Source organism: Dryas octopetala, chromosome 3, assembly GCF_963921425.1.
Source record: "Dryas octopetala chromosome 3, drDryOcto1.1, whole genome shotgun sequence".
Lineage (NCBI taxonomy): Eukaryota > Viridiplantae > Streptophyta > Magnoliopsida > Rosales > Rosaceae > Dryas > Dryas octopetala.
In genome coordinates, this window is record NC_141368.1 from 4960002 (window position 1) to 4981064 (window position 21063).

Genomic DNA, 21063 nt, shown 5'->3' on the forward strand with positions numbered 1-21063 from the left:
CAAATTCACTAAAATTAATAATAATAGATTGAACTACTTCTGATTATAACTTTGTTGGGAATTGTTTCATTGTCCTATTTATCGTTTCTAATCGATTTGATATGAGTTTCACTCATTTTAGCCACTTTCCAAAAATTGACAATTCTATATAAATTCACTTTTTAAGGTTACAGAATTAATGCATGATAAGAGAAAGCATACAAACACTCATATTCTAACAATATGAGCATTATAATATTTTCTCACATCTTATTATTTCAATATTAGAGAATTCTTGGTATGCTCACACACTTTTTAAAGTTGTTTCTATTATTTTGAGTACGCATGAAGCCTTGAACTTATTTATCTACAAAGCAAGGCTAGCTATGAGATTTTTGGGCATGAGCTAACCATAAAAATTGAGTATTTTGACTCTTCATGTATATTACCACGATTTCACACAATATATAAGTGTATAAAGAATATTTTAAATTTAGAGGCCTCAACAATTCAAAAATCGAAATAATTGCATACTTCGCCTACCCTCCATGCCATCCTTGCTTATCTTTAAGTGAGTCCATTGCACATCAAAGGTGACAGCCTAGCATATAATTATGTTGTAAAATTTGATCTATGGTTAGAACTTATAATTCATAGTCTAATAACTAGACAATAGTAAAGTAGTAAACCAATTATCATACCATAAATTAGCAGAATCCCAAGGTTGAGAGTATACCACGACATAAATTTATGTTCTTATATTATATTATCAACCTATCAATCAAAATCAATTAATGATTAGTAGAAATACATTACGTATGATTTGATTGAAATCAATATACAAAAGACATTACTCATGTAACTCACAAAAATCATTCCATCCGTACATCATAAGGATCTAACTATCTAGGCCCATTCTCACCAATCCATGAATCATAAGGACCTAAGCCCATTCTCTCCGCACGTATCTGATCGTATGCCGTCTCAGCCACAGCTGATACATCAGCGTATGAAACGAATCCAACGGCTGTGGTGTCTTGTTCCACACAAAATGCTGACTCGCAGTCACACCCAATCCCCTCATTTTCTCGTGCCTATCCCCGCACGTGCGAGCCAGCACACGATTCAGCTCCTTAACCCCTCCACGTCCCACGAACACCGCAATATCCTGCCACCTCAGCACGTCCGAAAACGGCAGGTCCTGGATCGGACGGTCCGTAATCACCGCCGGAACACACCCGAAACGCAAGGCGTCCCCGATTCCCGAAACGCCACCTCCTCCGTACTCGAACAAACAGAATCTACTGCTGCAAAGGCTCTCCACATAAGTCCGCTGATCAGACGGTCCAGATTCGATCAGAAACTCCGGGTCGCTGCTTAATTCCTTGACCAGAGTTGACTCTTTGACCCAACCGAACCTGGCATAGCCCAAAAAACTCATCGTCTTGTTCGTTGGCGTTGGCTCGTGAGAGCTCGCGAGTGGGGGAAGGGAAATGTCCTTGTGAGGGATAAAGTTACCCGCTGGTGTAGGGAAGCACGAGATCTGGACCGAGTTTTTCTTGAGCTCGACGAGATTCCGGTCCGACTCGTACCCGATTCCGGCACATGAGAGGTAGAAATGGTCAGCCCCGAGCGTGCGGTTCCAGTACGGAAGCTCCGATCGGAGGGTTCTGACGACACGCGCGACGGAGCGCGTGGAGAGATCGGAGGGGAAGGGGACAAAGAAGAGGTGGGCTTCTTCGGCGTTTTGGGTGACGAAGGAGCTGTCTTGGAGAGTGGTGTAGAATAGTGATTCAGCTGGGGAGTGGAAAGTGAAGGGCGTGTTTGGGTTGTAGATGAAGATTTTGAAGAATCGGAGCATGTTTTGGTAGTTTGGGGAGAATGTGGTGGGGGAGAGGTATGGTGAGGTGGGGTGGGAGAGCGGTTTGGAATTGGAGTGAGTGGTGAGGAAGGTGAAGAGAAACAAGTAGAGGAGGAGGAGAGAGATGGAGGTGGTGGACATTTTGGACAAAAAACAAGGCCTTAGACTGAGCTTTTTCTAGTTAAAAATGCAGCAGAGTTTGAGAGGTTGAAGACGAACAGAAAATGTCAAACCCAAGTGCCACAGTGCCGGACGAAACAGGTTGATTCAGGCAGGTTGCATCTTATCAGCAGTCAGCACCCTCTTCAATTAATTTATGATTCCCAACAGTGACAGATAAAATCGATATAAAATGGATTAACACAGTTATATTATGTGGACGCACCGACGCACTTTGATCATTGAATATAATGAGTTTACTTTTTTTAATTCTATAATATAAATTTGTGACCATCGGATCTGTGTGTTTATGATGTCAACGTGCACATCAAAGAAGGTCACCTGGTAATAATGGTATGCTTAGAAACTAGAAAAAGCATCTTCTTGTTCTGCTGGTTAGGGAACCATTCAACTTACTCATTCCCTTAATTAGAAATATTAAAAAAAAAAAAAAAAAAAAAGGAAAAATTTAACCATTTCTTACAGACTTTACAGTAGATTTATATGTATAAATAATATTGTTTAAGGCATTATAACAACAATCGTCTGGGTGGTGTAGTCGGTTATCACGCTAGTCTCACACACTAGAGGTCCCCGGTTCGAACCCGGGCTCAGACACTCTTAAAATTTACATTTTTTGAGCTTGGAAAATGTAAACCCAGCCCAATAACGATATCTATGGGCCTGGAAGACCTTCCATTATGTACCGGCAAAAAGGACCCAAAATGGGTCACATGTGTCACACCCATTCACTATGGGGCCGAAAAAACAGAGTCAAATTCGGGTGTAACCCACTTCAAGGTCACAGTTTGACCCAAAATGAGAGACCCAAATTGAAGCTACCCACGCCAGTACATCCCGCATGCACATAACCTATGGCTGGGATTGTTTACTGTTGGTGGTGTGCGGTTGGAATTAATTGCTTGTTGGACCTTTTTTTTTTTTTTAAAGCCAATTTTGAAATAAACGGGCCAGATTAAAGGACCGTTGATAATAAATAGTCTAGATCGCACTACAATTATTTTTTAAAAAAACAAATAATGTAAAAATTATTTAAAAATAATACCTGAAATTTTTAAAAAAAATTTCAAAAAAATGTTTAAAAATTCCTCAAACCCTCTACAATTATATTCTCAAATGGGTCTATATATACTATATAACACCTATAGTTTTTCATCACAAACATTAACCTTTGTTTACAAAATTTGCACAAAAAATATTTTCTTTGTCATGACCCCTAGAGGAAATGCTTCGGGGGTAGCTGAGGCGCCGATGAGAGCTCCAAATAACAGTGCAATCAAAGCTTGTATAAGTGACTCTCTAACTATGCTACACTATTGTGCGATTATTATTTAATGATGGAGCATGCAAAAGAACCAGACTAGAAGTTATGCAAGTGTTCAAATGATATTTTGGTCCCTTTGTGTGAATTTTGCATGAGATTAGAGCTCAATGATCCAGCCAATCACCCAAATTTTCGCCACCAATGTTTGAACCACCTGTCATAACTCAAACCACATGTGTCATACACCTGCGAGAAGAACCCTCCGGTTTAACCATGTGACGAGTGTGAAACCGAACAAAAGATCTCAGATTGGTATAATTACGTGTGTGTTAATTCTTTGTCATTGAACTATGAATAAGAAGTTCACTTCATTTTTTGTCATGTCAAATGCAGTTGTTGTTTTTTTTTTAAATAATCGTGTTGTTCTTGTTGTTTATGGTTGTTGAAGTCTCGAATCTCGATGTTGTACGGTTTATATTGTCTAATTTATGAAATTTCTTTATTTTAAATATATTTAATATTGACTATTTTAAAAATCTCATTAAAATAAAAGGTCCATTGATTTTAACTACTAAATTTCAATAACTTTTTAGTTTAGGTAACAAAATTAAATAGCATTTTAGATTAGTTACTAGTTGAAAAGTCAAACAAAATAATAAAGTAAATATTACATCACATGGCACTACAATAAAAAAAAAATTACATTAATTTATACTATATTATATTAAAAAAAATAATCAATTCAGTCACAACTTAACTGTAACTATGTTGGTAAATTAAAAGAGACAACTCACACTACTATACTATATATTATTTTGAGTAAAATTATTGTTTTGACCTCTATTTATACTATATTGTAATATAATTTTTCTTAAAAAAATTCAATTAAGTCACAACTTAACTGTGACTGTTTCACAACTTAGATGTGATTGTCGTTCAGTCACAATTAAATTTGAAGTTTTGAGTGTCGTACAATCACAACTAAATGTGAAGTTGAGACTATATTAACAAATTTTCAAGATAATATAAAAGTCTCAAGGTAATTTTATCAAAACATTATAAATTTTAACTAACACACATCATATGTGGGTCAAAGGATAAAAATGTCAAATGGAAAATGCTCAAATCAAAGAGGCCAACATATTTGTGATATAATCTAAAAAACTACATTTAAATTTGGTAGTTCAATTAAAATATTATATAGTTTTCATGTTATACCAAAAAATTATTGAAATTTGATATTTAATCTTAATTTTTTATAAAATAAAACTAATGATATAATTTTTCTAATTATTTGAGTTTTAAATTATAAATTAAACATAATTTTATTAATATTAATAATATTTTAAATAAGTATAAAATATCGTAACCCATAACTATTGCAGTGAGAATGAGACCCAAAATAAAAAATGGGTCTTACCATAGAAGGCCTAAGTGGTCTCAGATTCTCAATCATCCACTCACGTGCAGCAACCAGGTGGAACCGTGGAAAGCAAAGCCTGCAAAGTGAAGCACAAACGCACTGACAGGCGCGTGAAGGGAGAGCTCGCGAGGTATATACCGGTCAGTCTCTCGTCCGCTGTGTACCTTCCAAAATCCAAACTACGAAAAGCAACGTCTAGGGCTCGTTCCTGAATCAGTTTTAGCTCTCTTCAAAGACCTCGAAACTCGCTCAAGCTCAGCTTCTGCGCTGATGAGTCGTACTCTCTGAGCTACAAAGCAGAGCATTCTCTCAGGTCCCTCCCTCCTTCTCTCTCTCCTCCACCTTCGGTTCAATGGACGAGTCCTACGCTGGCCTCCCCACCAGCCATTTACTCGGCTCAGTCCCTGTACGTACTGAAATTCATTTATTTTTATAATTCATATGCACAAATTCACAAATCGTCAATCGATCTCTAGCAGCCTTTGTACTAGGTTCATTGGCTGTGTTTTGAATCTTTGATTCTTTCTTTGAATATTGGTGTAATTTGCAAGCTCACTCATTGATCTTGTATTCTGTTTGTCTTGTTTGTTATCTGAGAAAATGAGGGAAATGAAAGAATTTCAACTCCTAAATAACAATGTCTAAATTGGGCATTCAAGTGTAGCTTACAAATTTTTGGTGAGACCTGAAAAACGAGAACTTTTGCTCACAGAGATTATGGACACGGATGGGTTATTCTTAAATTAATACCTATATAATCATTGTTTTAGGTTTGGCCATCTATCAATCTATCTACTTATTTGTCTCTAGGCTCGGCTAACTTTGTCGAAGGCAATGCGTAGAGATTCATCATCTGGCTGATTTGCACCTTTGCTTGAATTTTGTTTAACTACTTATTTTGATAAATTTCTTAATAACTTTTCTTTTCTGGAAAGGTTTTATGCATTGCCAGTTTTCTTTTTGGATACCTTTTTGAACTGATTTCTTAAATAATCCAAAGAGTAGCTTCTTTTACAAACTTGCCTTGTTTGTGCTTATACTAGAGTAGTTGTAGTACTTGTTGTTTTTCTTGGTGATGTCCAATAAATTACATATCTTTACCTTACCCCTTTTTTGGTTGGTTAGGCTGTCATAAACGAAGATAAAGAAAAGAGTACCACGAGCTATGAAGGTATGAGGCTTGCCCACTATTTTTAAAAGTTATTTTTTTGTTTTTAATTTAGCTCATACTTTCTTCTGCACAGTTAAAGGATCATCTGAATCATTATTTGGTTCCTACTCTGAATATTTTTCTCTGAACTCATGCAGTACCTGAAGCTAATTTGCAAATCTTCCCCCCAAATAATGGAGGAGACAAGGGGCGCGGTTATCAAACTCTTGGAGGTCCAAGTGGTATAGTGTTCAAATTGTATAGCATATTTACGTGCTTTAGATATAGACTTTTTTTTAAAGAAAACAGAGCTAAGCTTAGTCACCCAATCATCATTTATTATTCAGGCCAATTTAGTATTTTGGGTGCTTGTCAGGTACATTATAACAATTTAGTGACAGACTAAAATGTTAAATGTGGTTGCCATAAAAGCATGAAACCTAGTTATCAAAAGCAAATTAAAATTTGGAGACAGGTTTTCTCTTTTCTAAACTGCACCTTTTTCTTTTCCATCAGGTTATATAGATGGGCTTAATAAATAAAATAAAGTGTATAATTCTGAAGAAATACATCTATTTGATGTGTTTTCTTGCATTCAGCCCCATAATACTCTCTCTCTCTCTCTCTCTCTCTTAATGGGTTTAACATATGTCAGGATAATGATTGGAACCTTAAATTCCAAGGATTAATGGGAGTTGAGAGAAGCTTTTGTAGAACTTTGTGTGCTTCACCTGACTTCCTGGTGGAAACATATGGGTTGATTGGTGCATGAAGTAATGATGTGTCTGTTTATTGCATGAAGAAATACTAGCAATATGATGATAGAAAATCATTTTCAATTGCAAATTTGCAGTTTACTTAATCAAACTGAATTTTCATAGTTTGTACTTTTTAAACTTGACTCCCCTGTTTTATATGTGCTGGTGCATATGTTTGAAGGGTTTTATATGTACTGGTGCATATGTTTGAAGGGTATTGCATACTAATATATGCTTGTTTGGGCCATCAAATCAAATTTTGAAAGGATTCCTGGTGGATTTTATTCTTCTTTCTATGTTTATTTAACCTGCTCTTTTATTTCTCCCAACACTGTAAAATCACTTTATTGATTTCATTTGCAATGCCTGCTACTTTAATACTTCATATATAATGATCTCTCTTTCTGTTTATCCATGCAGAAGCATTTGAACAACAACCGGCAAACAACTGGAGGGGAGTGTTTAATATCTTGTCATACACACAATATTTCAATGTGGATACAGACATTGTATTAAACAGATTGCTTAGTTCTTTATATCCCCATGCTGGAGATTTTTTCAGCAAAATTGATGCCAACCCTGATCTGTGAGTTCTGATCTCTATTTCCCTTTTTATTATTCTTTTGTTTTTTATATTTTTTACTACTAAATCAAAAAAGATGGAAGTCTTTGGTATTTGTATAAAAACGTGTTATCTGAATGAAAAAAAAAAGGTTTCTGTCAATACAATAGCTTTTGGCGCAAAGTTGTAAACTAGTATGATGAATGGAAGGATGTATATGCTTGAAGGAGATTTGGAGATGGGACGTTCTTATAATACATGTACCTGAAGTCAGTATAGCCAGGCTGAAAAATTGGATTGAAATCTATGATGAGTTATCTTTCCATTAAGATGAAACATGATAAATCATAGTAAACTTATTAGATCAGCAAATTAGTTTCATATTAATGATTGGAGACAAGTTGATCTTGAGCTTCAGGTACTGCATGAGTTAAGACCAGTGGCATGTAGCTACATGAAAATAAGTTATAAGTTTGCATTGTCTTATCTGAAAACATTTAAGTTTTTTTTTTCTTTTGACAACAAGGAGAAAATGAACCTATATGTAAAAAGATGGCATAGCTAATATTATTGTTCTTTGTATTGGCACAACAATGAGTGAACATGAGCATCTGACATTTGTCTTTGTTGGTGTGAGTTTTTGTAATGTGTAGATATGGGCTAATCTGGATCTCCACTACATTAGTGTTTGTGCTTGGTTCACTTGGAAACTGTGCCACTTACCTCATGCAAAAGCACACTGATAGCAGTACTTCTTGGGACTTTAATGTCAGTTATATGAGTTTGGCAGCCTGTTCAGTCTATGGATATGCAATTTTGGTGCCATTGGCATTTTTCTTCTTGCTACAGTATCTGGGCTCAAATGCCAGCCTTGTTCGATTTTGGTGTATGTGGGGATACTCTCTCTTCATTTTTGTTGTAGCCTCTGTAAGTACCTGCCTCTTCTGTTTTGGTGTCAGTCCTTTGTCTTTTGTTTTTTCCCCTTTTTTTGGCTCTCCATGTGAATATTAATAAATTATTGAAAAGCCAAAAGCCCAAATAAGTAAAATCTTCTTATGGATGAGTTTCATAGACTAATCTCTGGAATATTCAAATCTTGATGTGCTTAACTGGATTAGTCCAAGTTCTGTGTAAGTACGGATTAGAAAAAGAAGATATGTTTAAGCAAAATTATTTGAACTTCCTGGTTCTTAAAGATTAGTGAACATCAGGTAAACAACGTTGAGGAACAATGAAGTTCATCAGGGACATTTCATCCTGCCTGGCCACCTTCATTTATTTTGATTTCCAAGCTGAACCTTTTTGTTTTGCCAGACAAGAAAAAAGAATCCCCTAACTGAAAATTATTAATTCATAACTTATAACCTATATTCTCAATCATCTGATACTTATTTCCGTGGAATTATTTTCAGTTTCTGTTGCTTATCCCAGTTGAGGCTCTTCGGTGGATCATTATAGTTCTCGTTGGTGCCGCCTCCGCTTGCTTTGTTTCCTTGAATCTCAGGTCTTATATGGATGGGAATGATTTTACAATAGTTGTGGTCGCTGCATTTCTCTTGCAAATGTCTCTAGCAATCTTCTTTAAGGTTTACTTCTTTCCATGAGCGTTACTAAGTGTGGTCCATGTCTGAAGTTCTGAATTTCTGAATTTCAAACAACCGTGTCTACTTATTGTGGGTATAACAATGGCGGGAGTGGCACTTCTTTGGAAATTGGTTTTGCTGTGTGTTGGAATTACTCACTTGATTGTATTTCAGTTTAGTGAAGTGCTTGAGGCATGGATGGCATGGGTTAAATTCTTTGAAGATATAAGTGTGTCTTTGGGGAGTAGGACTAAGTTTGTATTAGTTGGTTTTATATTGGCTTAAGTAGATCATATACTGGCGTTTGTATTTCAAGCTTTTTCTCAATCTTAGAATTTTTCTCCTTTAAACCTGGTCCTGTAAATAAATAATGTCTTCAGAGAAATTGCTGCGGTATTTTTACATTAAGTTGATTGTCTTATCTATTCTTAAGCAAATTACATTGAGTTTTCCCTCAGACATACACTGACATACAAACACATACACAACAAGTACCATCAATTGGATTTTTTTTTATCTGGAAGTACCATGCTATTAGATTGGGACATAATGCTTTGATGCGATACACAAATTATTAGTTTTCTTTTTAAATTTCTTCTTGGTGCCTCCTGTTATTCACACCATTTCATTATTCAGAAGATCAACAATTTAAATATTGTGAAATGAATATAGCATGTCATATTGTAAGTCACACACGCTTAATGATACAATGCCAATCACTTTGGGCTTGTTATACAATGTGATCTTATAATTTGAATGGTTTATTTTTTAAGTTTTTATTCAACGATTTCTAGTTAAATGATTTTTTGCAAGAATAATTTTTGAATGAAAATATAAAAATGAATTGTTTGAATTATGAAATCACGTTATGTAATGACCCAAAAGAGTTATTAGGGTTGTATTACCTTTCTAAGTAGGTAGCTCTACAGCGCTACTACATATGTAAAGTTCTTAGTAGGGGTGTGATTTGGATTGAAAAATCCGAATCCGACCGATTCCTATCCGAAAATTTCCAATTTTATTCCGAATCCGAAAATGCCGAATCCGAAAATGCCGAAATCCGAAAATTCCGAAAAAAATTGGATTGGAATTGGAATGTTTATGTAAATTCCAATTCCGATCCGAATTCCGATCCAAAAAATTTCGAAATGTTTCGAAGGCATTCCGATCTGATATTTCCGAAATTATGCCAATTTATTCCATATTATATATTTTATCATTTATTTAGTATGATACATATAACATATATTTTTAAAAAGATGACTAATACTATTAATATAAACATATGTACATTATAAATATATGTGTATCATAATAACATAAATGGTAAGTTGGTAACACAAATACCCACATTTTTCCGTACATGTAATTATTAATTTTTTTTATTAGGGAGGGGAATTGAAGATATGGAGTAATTCTACAGTTGTTCCAACTGGAATATCCCATCAATTGTAATTACTAATTACTAATTACTAAATATTTAAGCTTATTATATTCAAAATTTCAAACATGATATATATATATATGTGAGTAACATGTATCTACTAATGACATTTATTCTAACAATGTTGGATGAGCTCCAAAGATTAATCTTCCACCTCTAAGATATGTGCTATTAAGCCTATTATACATTCATAGTGACATTTATTTCTCTTATATATTATATATGTTATAATATATAATATATATCATTAAACATACACAATATATATCATACATAATTTATTTCTCTTATAACATACATAATCTAGCAATGAAAAACTTGCTAAATTGCATCTTTTTTTTTTTATTTTTTTTTATGGTAATGGTATGAGATGGTATGGTTCTAAATGTTATTTAAATTAATATTTTGAATTTTCTTTTTAAATTGGACATATATTTTAATTACATTTTAATATAAATATTGAAATGCATCATAATCTATTGTCTTTTAATTTTTATTTGTTTGTTAATTTCATCATTATTCTAAAAAAAATCCAAACATGTTCTAAAAAATATTATGAAAATGTGAAAATTCCGATTTTTTATTCCAAAATTTCAAATGTTTATCCGAAAGTTCCGAAAATGTTATATTCCGAAAAATTCCGAAAATTCCGAGAAATCCGAAAATTCCGAATCGGAATGAGATGTTGAAATTCCGATTTTTTGGAATGGAAATTGGAACATAAATTTCATTCCAAAATTTTTTGGATTGGAATTGAAACACCCTATTTCCGATCCGATCCGGCCGAAACACACCCCTAGTTCTTAGTATATGTAGCACAGCATGCAAATACTTTTTTAAAACAAGTTTGTTCGTGCTAATGATTCTTTCCTGTAATGTATTGCAATTGTACTGAAACAAATGATAAGAAATGTTGGAGGACACCGAAAAATATGCGAGCTAAAAAAGGAAATCAAAACATCAAGAATCAAAAGTTGCTAATACTGTACATGACTCGGATGGTTGTTGTGGAACCAAATCATAATCTCGATTGTACAATATAAATTGGTCGGTTGGTTTATTAAAGTGATATATATCGCACAAACACTTGATGCAAAAATATAGGTGGCAATCGAACCATTTTAGAATGGCCTTCTTGATTAGTATTTCATTTGATTTCCGTTAACATCTCAAACTCCATTTAAAGTTTGTTATAGATGGAGACAGTTATCACAGGTGTAAACCAGAAAGAGCTTTCATGTTTGGATGAATGAGTGGAAAAGAGCGATAAATTCTGATATAATTTTAACTTTTGACTTCTAAGAGTTCTAACAATACACAACTCTAACATGTGTTTGATTCAATTTGAGACCACAACAAAAATTATTTTCGGAAATTGAGGCCTTTTGATATTAGAATATATTGAAGTAAGTAATATTAATTAGTTTAATATAGCTGTTTAATTATAAAAATAAATTGCATTGACACGTAGGGAATTAAATCTAAAGATTTAATTGTATAAGAACATAAAAAATGAACAATTTATTTTGATAATAAAATAAGTGAATATTTAAAAGTCATTTTTATTTAAATATGAATTCACAATTACTGTGGGGGGTCCTACCTCAGTGACTCAAGGGGTTGAGCTGGCCTGAAAATTGAGAACCTCTCTGACCATCTGACCATCTGACCAACCCGCGTGAAATGGATCTACCCGCATTTTACAAATTTTTGGTCATTCTTGTCGTGTTGTCCGGGCCTCATGCGCCGCCTATTTATTTTACACAGAAAACCATGGCTGAATCCCCTACAAACCCAAACACCTTCATTTTTCCACCAACCCCAATCACCAAGCGCCACCTCAAATTTCCTTAGCTAAATTCCCATAGTACCCTCGTTCACCATCTCACGGCGTCGTGCCATTGGCGGCAACAGAAACTGATAATGGTTCCGGCTGTTCGGCGACCTCCGTTGACTATTTGACTTTGTGTGCGCACTCTCACTCTCAGCGGGTATTTAGTACTATTATCCTTCCCGTTAACGTTTGCATTCCCAAAACCCTATCAGAAATAGAAAGCAAACATCGCGCGCTCTCGAGTCGCCGAGTTCTTGTACTGAGTTGGACTCGCCACTGACCTCCCTATGTCAGCCATGGACGACATCGATCCTTCTCGAGCTTTTGTCAAGGACGTTAAGCGCATCGTTCTCAAGGTTATCCGCATTCATTCTCTAACTCCTCCTTCATTGTCAATTCATTTTGTCATTTTTCAAAAAAATTGATCATCTTCTTTTATGCTTAATGAGCTTGAACTGAACTCATATTAGCAAAATTGAAGTCTTTCACTATTTTGTGCTTTAATTTTCATTGTTTGATTGTATATTGCATGTAAGCTTAGCTGGATTGTTTAATCCAATGCTTGCTTGCTGGATTTCTTAAAAATTCCCTGTATTTCCTGACCAGTTCAACTGAGAATGATATTTTTATTTCCCCAAAAAGATGAGCATTGAATTTTGAAGTTTTAGATTTTTTTTTTTTAGTTTTAATGGATTCTTTTTTTTCAAATTTGTGCTTTGATTACTGAAGGTTGGGACTGCGGTTGTGACTCGAAACGATGGAAGAATAGCGCTTGGGAGATTAGGCGCGCTTTGTGAGCAGGTATAACGGTATTATGTGTTATAATCCATAAGTCATTGATATTTATATAATTGAGCATTTGTTGGTCTTAAAATATTAAATCTTGACATGCAATGCAGCTTAAGGAATTGAACTCTCAAGGATATGAGGTTATATTGGTGTCATCAGGAGCTGTTGGCCTTGGTCGTCAAAGGCTCAGATACAGAAAATTAGTCAACAGCAGGTTTCTATTGTGTCCCCAATGACAGACATTGCTGAATCTAATGAAATTTGAAAGTATTTTCAAAAGATGCTCTGTGGAAAAAAATTTCAATTATAAATTGGTTGTCGATGAATTTTTGCAGTTTTGCTGATCTCCAAAAACCACAAGTTGAACTTGATGGGAAGGCGTGTGCAGCTGTTGGACAAAACAGTCTGATGGCTCTCTATGATTCGCTGTTTAGTCAGGTGAATGCAATGATCTTCTGTTAAATCTGTTCCAAGGCTGTATTACAGCCCTGATTTGGACCTTGATGTTTGATTATTTAAGTTCTTATGGGAAAAAATGTTGGGTTCTATAATTCAATTTTTAGCTTATTTGTTATTCCTTGCAGTTGGATTTGTCATCAGCTCAGCTTCTTGTAACGGATAATGATTTTAGGGATAGAAATTTTAGAAGGCAACTTAGTGAAACTGTGAAATCATTGTTATCGCTGAAGGTTATTCCTATATTTAACGAAAATGATGCAGTCAGTACCAGGAAAGCTCCATATGAGGTATAATGCTTTTTTATGGCTGCTGTGCTTGTCACTTTGTTGTGGGAATGATAATCTTGAGCATGCTGTTCTTTATCTGTAGTTCAAGTGAAGAAACTGTGATATATATTATTAGCTATTTATTTTGGCTCAATAAGGTCATATCATACTTAAAATTAAAGAAAAGACCATCAAAACTTAGCCTTCCTATTATGGATATGGAAAAAAGAGAATGTGAGAATTAGAAATTGGTTACCTAGCTCTGGCTACTCTCATGCATCAATCATAGCAAAATAAATATTATGTGCGAATCAGAAATTGGTTACCTAGCTCTGGCTACTCTCATGCTTCAATAATAGCAAAATAAATATTTGGGACCACTTGGAACACTATGTTTCCTACACTCTCTCATACATGTTTTAATTTTTTTTCTTTATAAGCACAAAGGATTGCAATATGTGTCCACTCATTCAACAGTTATAACTACCTTTGCAGGATTCTTCTGGTATATTTTGGGATAATGACAGTTTGGCAGCTCTACTGGCTTTGGAGCTAAAGGCTGATCTTCTTGTTCTTTTGAGTGATGTGGATGGTCTATATAGTGGGCCTCCAAGTGACCCACATTCGAAGCTTATCCATACATACATAAAGGAGAAGCATCAGGGTGAAATTACTTTTGGAGACAAATCTAGAGTGGGAAGAGGAGGTATGACTGCTAAAGTAAAAGCTGCAGTCAATGCAGCTTATGCTGGCATCCCTGTTGTTATCACCAGGTGTGCTTCAATACTCAGTTGTGTCAGTGATAAACATTTATTCTGTTGCATCAGTTAATTAGATAATATTTCTTATCAGAATTTAACTAGATAACATAATTTGATCTTTAGAGATTTCAAGCTAGTTTAAAAGAAAAAATCACTATCCAACTTGTATGTGATAGTGGGGTAAGAAAGAGTTTATTGAAATCATAAAGACAATATCAGTTTTCTGGTCAGTGAAAATTAATTTAGGGGTAGCAAAGATGTGGACCACATCCTTGTTAGAAGTTAGTGTCCCAAATAGATCAAATTTATAAATCAAATCAAATTGGACTTGTAGTTTTTGGTTTTGGTGGTCATTGGAATCTGAATCCAATATGCTGCCCTTGATTGTGTACTAATCTCTTTGCTGTTTCATTTTCAAGTGGGTATGCTGCTGAAAACCTCATTAAAGTTCTTCAAGGACAACGTATTGGTACCCTCTTTCATCAAGATGCACATTTATGGGCTCCGGTTAAAGAAGTTGATGCAAGAGGGATGGCAGTTGCAGCCAGGGAAAGTTCCAGACGGCTCCAGGTAACTTTGTTTGGTTCATGTAAAAGTTTAATATGCTGACTGTGATTCATGTATAGTGCTTCTGCTGCAGTTGTAGGCATTCGTTTCCCCCATAATTTTTTGGCAAATGGATATCCACTAAGTTTAGGCAGCATAAGTAACTTGGTAACACTTTCTCTTCAGGCCATGACTTCAGAAGAAAGGAAAAGAATTCTTCTGGATGTAGCCGATGCCCTTGAAGCAAATGTAAAACTGATCAAGGTTGAAAATGAAGCTGATGTTTCTGCTGCACAACAAGCGGGATATGAAATATCCTTGATATCTCGGCTGGCTCTAAAGCCTGGGAAGGCAAGCGAGCCAAGTTCTGCTATGTTAGATAAATTTTCAATTACATTTATTTTTTATTAGTGTTACTGCTCACTATCTTTTGGTTTCTGTTTGATGTCAATTATGCATAATGTTCTCACTTAACCATGTGTCTTTGTTCTCAAAACTGTTGTTTCCTCCAACTTTTGTTTCTGAATGGTGATATTATTATACTTGTCAGATTACAAGTCTTGCAAACTCTATTCGTGTGCTTGCAAACATGGAAGATCCAATTGGTCGTGTTTTGAAAAAAACTCAGGTAAGGGGATAGGGATCATTATTTCTGGCTTATGATATTCTGACACAACAATGCTCAAGAGTGTGGACAAAGATTGAAAAAATAATGGAAGTATGAATTCAAAGTATTAGCTCCACTATGAATTTCTAACGTAGAGATAGTTGCAGTCATTAGCTCCATTATTGTTTTTTACTGATAATTAATCTTTGATAATTCTGTTGACTACTCTTGCTTCCAGCTTGCAGATGGTCTTGTCTTAGACAAAACTTCAAGTCCGCTGGGTGTTCTCCTAATTGTATTTGAGGCTCGCCCTGACGCGCTAGTACAGGTATACAACGAAATTTTGGAAGATCAAACTGCATGCTATCTTACATCATATAACCTTTGCCGGGGTTGTTGTGGAAAGTGTAAAATAAATCAAACAATTAATTTCTTGTTACAATTATTTTCTTCAGGTCCTTTTAATAGTCCTTAAATGAAGTTATGTTTCTCAGTCATTAGATCAAATATGGACGGCTGAGAAGCATAGTAGGTGAACTGCATCTCAATACATGCATATCTAATCAATGGCTGAGAAATAAAATCTCATTCAAGAATCAAGAGCCTTATTTAAGGACCCTAGGAGAGAATTTTAGTTGTTTATATTAAAAATTAAGAGGAAGCTAAGATTGAGTCTTTGTGATGAATTGTATGCTTTGGCAAAGACTTGCATTTGTTCCTCATTATAAGCCTAGAGTTTTCTTTGTATGACTTGAATAGATAGCTTCATTAGCCATCCGAAGTGGGAATGGGCTTCTCTTGAAGGGGGGAAAGGAGGCCAAGAGATCAAATGCAATTTTACACAAGGTCTGTTTTATTTAAATTTAATGATTTTTACAGAATATACAGAGACATTACTTTCTAAATTTTCCTTTTTCATTATCAATGAAATTATTAAGTAACTTTCATGAAAAATGTGTAGATTATTACATCAGCCATCCCAGAGAGTGTTGGTGGAAAACTAATTGGACTTGTGACTACAAGAGAGGAGATTCCAGATCTGCTTAAGGTGAGTAGACTTGAAAACTGAGAATGATAAACTGAATCCTAGGTTGACTTTGAAATGATAATGATACTAAAATCAAATATTTTCCAGCTTGATGACGTTATTGATCTTGTAATCCCAAGAGGCAGCAATAAACTGGTTTCTCAAATCAAGAATTTGACCAAAATTCCAGTTCTGGGGCATGCTGGTTAGATAAATTATATATTTATATATACTCTGTACTATGTGCTCTGTTTATCCTACAGTATTTGTTTTGTATGAAGAGGATGATGATGACTATTGTAGTAAAAGGACTGCATTGTTTGCTATGCAGATGGAATATGCCATGTGTATATTGATAAGTCTGCTAATATGGACATGGCTAAGCGAATTGTTTTGGATGCAAAAATAGATTATCCAGCAGCCTGTAATGCAATGGTAATTTATATGTAATTTCCAGTTTCTAGATAATAATCTCTTTTGATAGCATCCTAACTTCTTTCCAGCGCAAGTTTTGAACTTACATTCGTGATTGTGTGTTTATCATTTGGAACAATTCTCTATTGCTTTCTTTGCTATTCTCAGGAAACACTTCTTGTCCATAAGGATTTAATGCATACAACTGCACTCAATGACCTTATTGTTGATCTTCGCATTGAAGGTAAAATTTTATATGCAAACAACTTTTTTGTAATATATGAACTCATACATTTTGCACCCCTCCCTTTCTCTGTTTGTGTGGAACAAGCAGAGTCCTTAATGATACTTGATACTGTTCAGTGCTCATATGCCCTTTAATATTATTTCCCATTTTCGTCTTCTAACATTGGTTGACTGAATTCCCTATTTATGCAAAGCACTTGAGAGTTGAGGACGAGAGTAACTATTTTCCAATCACAGGCATGCAACAGTACAATATTGAGTGTGTGTGTTTTCCCATGCAGGTGTTACTTTATATGGTGGACCAAGGTCAAGCTCCGTGCTAAATCTTCCAGAGGCACATTCATTTCATCATGAGTACAGTTCAATGGCTTGCACTGTTGAGTTTGTGGATGACGTGCATGCAGCCATTGATCATATACATGAACATGGAAGGCACGGTACATTTCCTTTTTGATGAAATGCATGTCAACATTTAGAACTCTCTCTCTCTCTCTCTCTCTCTCTCTCTCTCTCTCTCTCTCTCTTATATGAAGCTGTTTCATTTATCTTTATTTCCTCCATTTTGCAGTGCACATACTGATTGCATCATTGCAGAGGACCAAGAAGTTGTGGAAGCTTTTTTAGGTCAACTTGACAGGTAAGAATGCTTCACCTGTCTTATTTCCAGATCTGTGCAATCTTATATAGTGCCATGGTACTACTATTTTTTGAGTTGTTTGATTGTGCAATCTTATATAGTGCTCTCATACTAGTTTTGTTCTCTATGTCAATCAAGACATTTTGTAATATGAGGCAATTACTTAGAGCTAGTCCCGCTAAATGGGGACTTCAAAACATTTTTGTATTAAATTGGCTCCTCTCAAGAGTTAAACCAAGCTCTTGCACTGAACAACCTAGATGTTTCCCATTGCATGAAAAAGTAGCCTCTTATTCATACTTTAGTGATTGCACGTTAGCAAGTTAAATGATGGCAAGTAACAACGACTGCTATGCACATTTGCAGTGCTGCTGTTTTTCACAATGCAAGCACAAGATTTTGTGATGGTGCTCGATTTGGACTCGGTGCTGAGGTATAATATCATTTAGCAATAATTTCCAAAGTTAGTTAGATCTCAAGGCTTTGGCCTCGTATTCATTGCTCTTCTATATCCCAACAGGTTGGCATAAGCACAAGTCGAATTCATGCTCGAGGACCTGTAGGAGTAGAAGGATTGTTAACAACACGATGGTATGAAGTTTTAATCTTTATTAGTGTATTTTGACTTAAATTTTTGATACTTTGACTTTTAGCAGATTACTATGAGTACCCTGATTGAGAAACTTTTTGCGTTATTGAACGTACAGGATTCTCAGAGGAAGTGGACAAGTTGTGGATGGTGATAAGGGGGTTACCTACACCCACAAGGACCTCCCAATTGAGCCCTAAATTTGCCAACAATCACAACCACCCATCTCCAGGTGACCACGAGAGAGAGAGAGAGAGAGAGAGAGAGAGAGAGAGAGAGAGAGAGAGAGAGAAAATAAAATATTGTCTTGGCTATTGGCCTGTTGCTTATGTAATCCTAGAGGTATGATTAATAGTTTATCACACTCACATTAGTTTAGCAAATTGATAGCCGATCTCAGTGAAATCATTTCTTTGCTTGCTTTTCATCTTCTTTGTCCTTATGATAATTACAAATTCAATCTATTCATACAGTCCTGCCTGCCTGCCCAAAATGCACGCTTTGAATTGATGGCAAGTTTCGGGCAATGTTTCCCCTAATTATCGAAAGGTGGTTTTACTCGACATGTTCATAACACAACCTACTCATTAATCCCGAAGTGGAATGCCAAAACCAGTACTGTTCCTAAAGTTCATGCGATGACTCCCGAACAAGCGTCGTCGCTTTTGCTCATAAAATGAATGGAAATGAGGAAAATTTCTGCCATACAACTGGTATCGTTAAATTTTTAACATATAGATATTGATGGACACTTTTTCGCTAGTAGAGTATAAATTTTCCCACAGTTGGATGTGATTGTAAGCCATACAACCATTGTAACAAACGGACTTTGGAATAGGATTCTCTATGAAAACAATCGGAAGTTGGGATTGGAAATACCAGAAAGAATTAAATAAATAAAGAACACAAAAGATTTCCCAAATAATCATTTCCATATCAAAAGTAATCTACTCTTCAATAAAAGCCTGCCAACAAAACCACATCCCTCAAAGTTTCAATGAACTACATAATCTGTCTTATTCCTTAATTGTAAGATGTGATATAACTTAAATCAATAGGAGTTCCAAACAGACAGACTAAAACATAATCCCGGATCTCTCCTACCAAAATCAATATCTTAGGTGTAAGTTTATGCTTCAACGAACTGCTTAAGTTTCTTCAGCCAATTCGAGTATTCTCTGGTGTCTTTGTTGATCATGTACTCGTGCAAGAAATTGGTTGTGCTGGGCTTGATTCCTCTAATCTCCAAATACTTGTGGAAAGCCCTCTGGAGGTTTTCGTCCAAATCACTGCAAAGAAGCAAACATGCATGTAAATTAGAGAAAATTATATGAACAATAATCTTAAATTAATGCTACACAATTATTAGTAATAGAGGCTTACTTGAAATCAGGCCCCTCATAGGCAATTTGATCCTCAGAATTTTCTGGATTTTTAACAGCCAAGTTGTCAATTGAAATCTCATCAGGAGAAGCAGTCAAGCTAAACTCTAGAGAAGGTCCATCTTTCTTTGATACATTTACGACCAATGGGATGGTTGATTGATTGGCTCTTTCAGCATCATCATCCTGGTCATCACCATTCTCATCTTCTTCACCAGTAACTAGATCAGGCATGTGAACTTCAACTTGTATGTCTTCACCTTGATAAGTTCTTGTCAGTGTCACAGTTTGAAGTCCAGGAGTATCTTCAATTTTAAAAGGGAAACCACTCGGAATCTCTTCAACCTACAAAACGAGCACTCGGGCAGTGATAATTATGGTGATACAAATATTGGAAAAATAGTATTCATATCATTAGGGCTTTCCTATGGAACAAGTAATCCATGCCTGCTTGTTTAGCTATATTGACTAAAAACAAGAGAGAAGAAATTAGCCAACTGCCAAAGTGTGTATACACTCTTCATTGTTGCTTTTATTTCAACTTCCAACATACAATAAATTATTCGAAGCTATATACACTCACATAAACATCAATTACTAGCAACTTAAAATCACCTAGTTCTTAATTTCTTATACAAGTTTCCCAACTCAAAACCAAGTAAAAGAAAAGAGAACCACAAACCTACAATCACCATTATTAGTCTGGACTCTATACCAAATGAATTTTAAAATTTAACAAATAAAGAAGAATTAAATTCTGACTAAAGAGCTCGTAATAGTTTTGTTCATCTCTGTAATATTAACCATTCCCAAACACAATTATTTAATTTAAAAGATGTGAGTCTTTCATATTCCACGAAACAAAATACAACAGAGCCTTGAAATCATGTTCTTGTCCATTTACCTACATTTTCTCAGAAACCAAACAGGCCACATAGTAAGAGACAATAAGAAAACCTCACCTGGTCGTGATCATCGGACTCCTCAGCGCACTTTATCTCCGCCTCTATGACTCTGATAAGAGCCTCGTCCGAACTCGGCTTCGAATAGTAGCGAGGGTTCGGAACCATAGGGATCAGAGTGGGCTTGTGGGAGAGATTGACTTGGTTTATGGCATTGAAAACGGCGCAGTGGTAAGTTCGATTGCCCCGAACGATTCGGCTGGCTAGAGGGGCCAAAGAGGAGGCCGATCTGCGAAGAATGGAAGTGAAAGCCATTTTCTTTGAGAGCAGAGTGTGGAGAGGTTTAGGGTTTTAGGGACAAGCAACCAAGCAAGCGCGGGTTTGGGGCTTTACCGAAGGG

At 35.5% G+C, this 21063-nt stretch overlaps 4 protein-coding genes and 1 non-coding gene across 6 annotated transcripts; 3 read left to right on the forward strand and 2 right to left on the reverse strand.

Annotated features, from left to right (window-relative positions):
• Nucleotides 1-770: 770 nt before the first annotated feature.
• On the reverse strand, nucleotides 771-2188 carry LOC147289945 (putative glycosyltransferase At5g11130). The gene has a single exon (XM_086238247.1). The coding sequence runs from the start codon at nucleotides 1979-1981 to the stop codon at nucleotides 923-925; it is 1059 nt and encodes a 352-aa protein (XP_086094373.1). The 5' UTR covers nucleotides 1982-2188; the 3' UTR covers nucleotides 771-922.
• Nucleotides 2189-2543: 355 nt separating this feature from the next.
• On the forward strand, nucleotides 2544-2617 carry TRNAV-CAC (transfer RNA valine (anticodon CAC)). Its single transcript has one exon. It is a non-coding gene; the product is annotated as a tRNA-Val (tRNA).
• A 2245-nt stretch (nucleotides 2618-4862) lies between these two features.
• On the forward strand, nucleotides 4863-9200 carry LOC147289947 (Integral membrane Yip1 family protein). Its single transcript, XM_086237222.1, has 6 exons — nucleotides 4863-5113; nucleotides 5833-5878; nucleotides 6016-6099; nucleotides 7036-7201; nucleotides 7831-8104; nucleotides 8590-9200. Exons 1-6 carry the CDS (start codon nucleotides 5060-5062, stop codon nucleotides 8779-8781), a joined length of 816 nt encoding a protein of 271 aa, XP_086093348.1. The 5' UTR covers nucleotides 4863-5059; the 3' UTR covers nucleotides 8782-9200.
• Nucleotides 9201-12078: 2878 nt separating this feature from the next.
• On the forward strand, nucleotides 12079-19088 carry P5CS1 (delta1-pyrroline-5-carboxylate synthase 1). 2 transcript variants are annotated; one of them, XM_086237080.1, is made up of 21 exons: nucleotides 12079-12394; nucleotides 12768-12839; nucleotides 12938-13041; nucleotides 13163-13265; nucleotides 13412-13573; nucleotides 14048-14325; nucleotides 14733-14883; nucleotides 15046-15210; nucleotides 15410-15487; nucleotides 15705-15794; nucleotides 16226-16312; nucleotides 16428-16514; nucleotides 16602-16698; nucleotides 16825-16928; nucleotides 17076-17151; nucleotides 17435-17585; nucleotides 17722-17790; nucleotides 18157-18223; nucleotides 18311-18381; nucleotides 18498-18611; nucleotides 18853-19088. In XM_086237080.1, exons 1-20 carry the CDS (start codon nucleotides 12326-12328, stop codon nucleotides 18577-18579), a joined length of 2163 nt encoding a protein of 720 aa, XP_086093206.1. In that variant the 5' UTR covers nucleotides 12079-12325; the 3' UTR covers nucleotides 18580-18611; nucleotides 18853-19088. The 2 variants fall into 2 exon arrangements, with proteins under 2 accessions (XP_086093206.1, XP_086093205.1); XM_086237079.1 differs by lacking the exon at nucleotides 18853-19088 and having other exon boundaries at nucleotides 18498-18804.
• A 204-nt stretch (nucleotides 19089-19292) lies between these two features.
• On the reverse strand, nucleotides 19293-21062 carry LOC147289949 (uncharacterized protein At2g39795, mitochondrial-like). Its single transcript, XM_086237630.1, has 3 exons — nucleotides 20724-21062; nucleotides 19763-20106; nucleotides 19293-19668 (listed from the first exon to the last, which is right to left on the reverse strand). The coding sequence occupies exons 1-3, from the start codon at nucleotides 20976-20978 to the stop codon at nucleotides 19509-19511; spliced, it is 759 nt and encodes a 252-aa protein (XP_086093756.1). The 5' UTR covers nucleotides 20979-21062; the 3' UTR covers nucleotides 19293-19508.
• Nucleotide 21063: the final 1 nt, after the last annotated feature.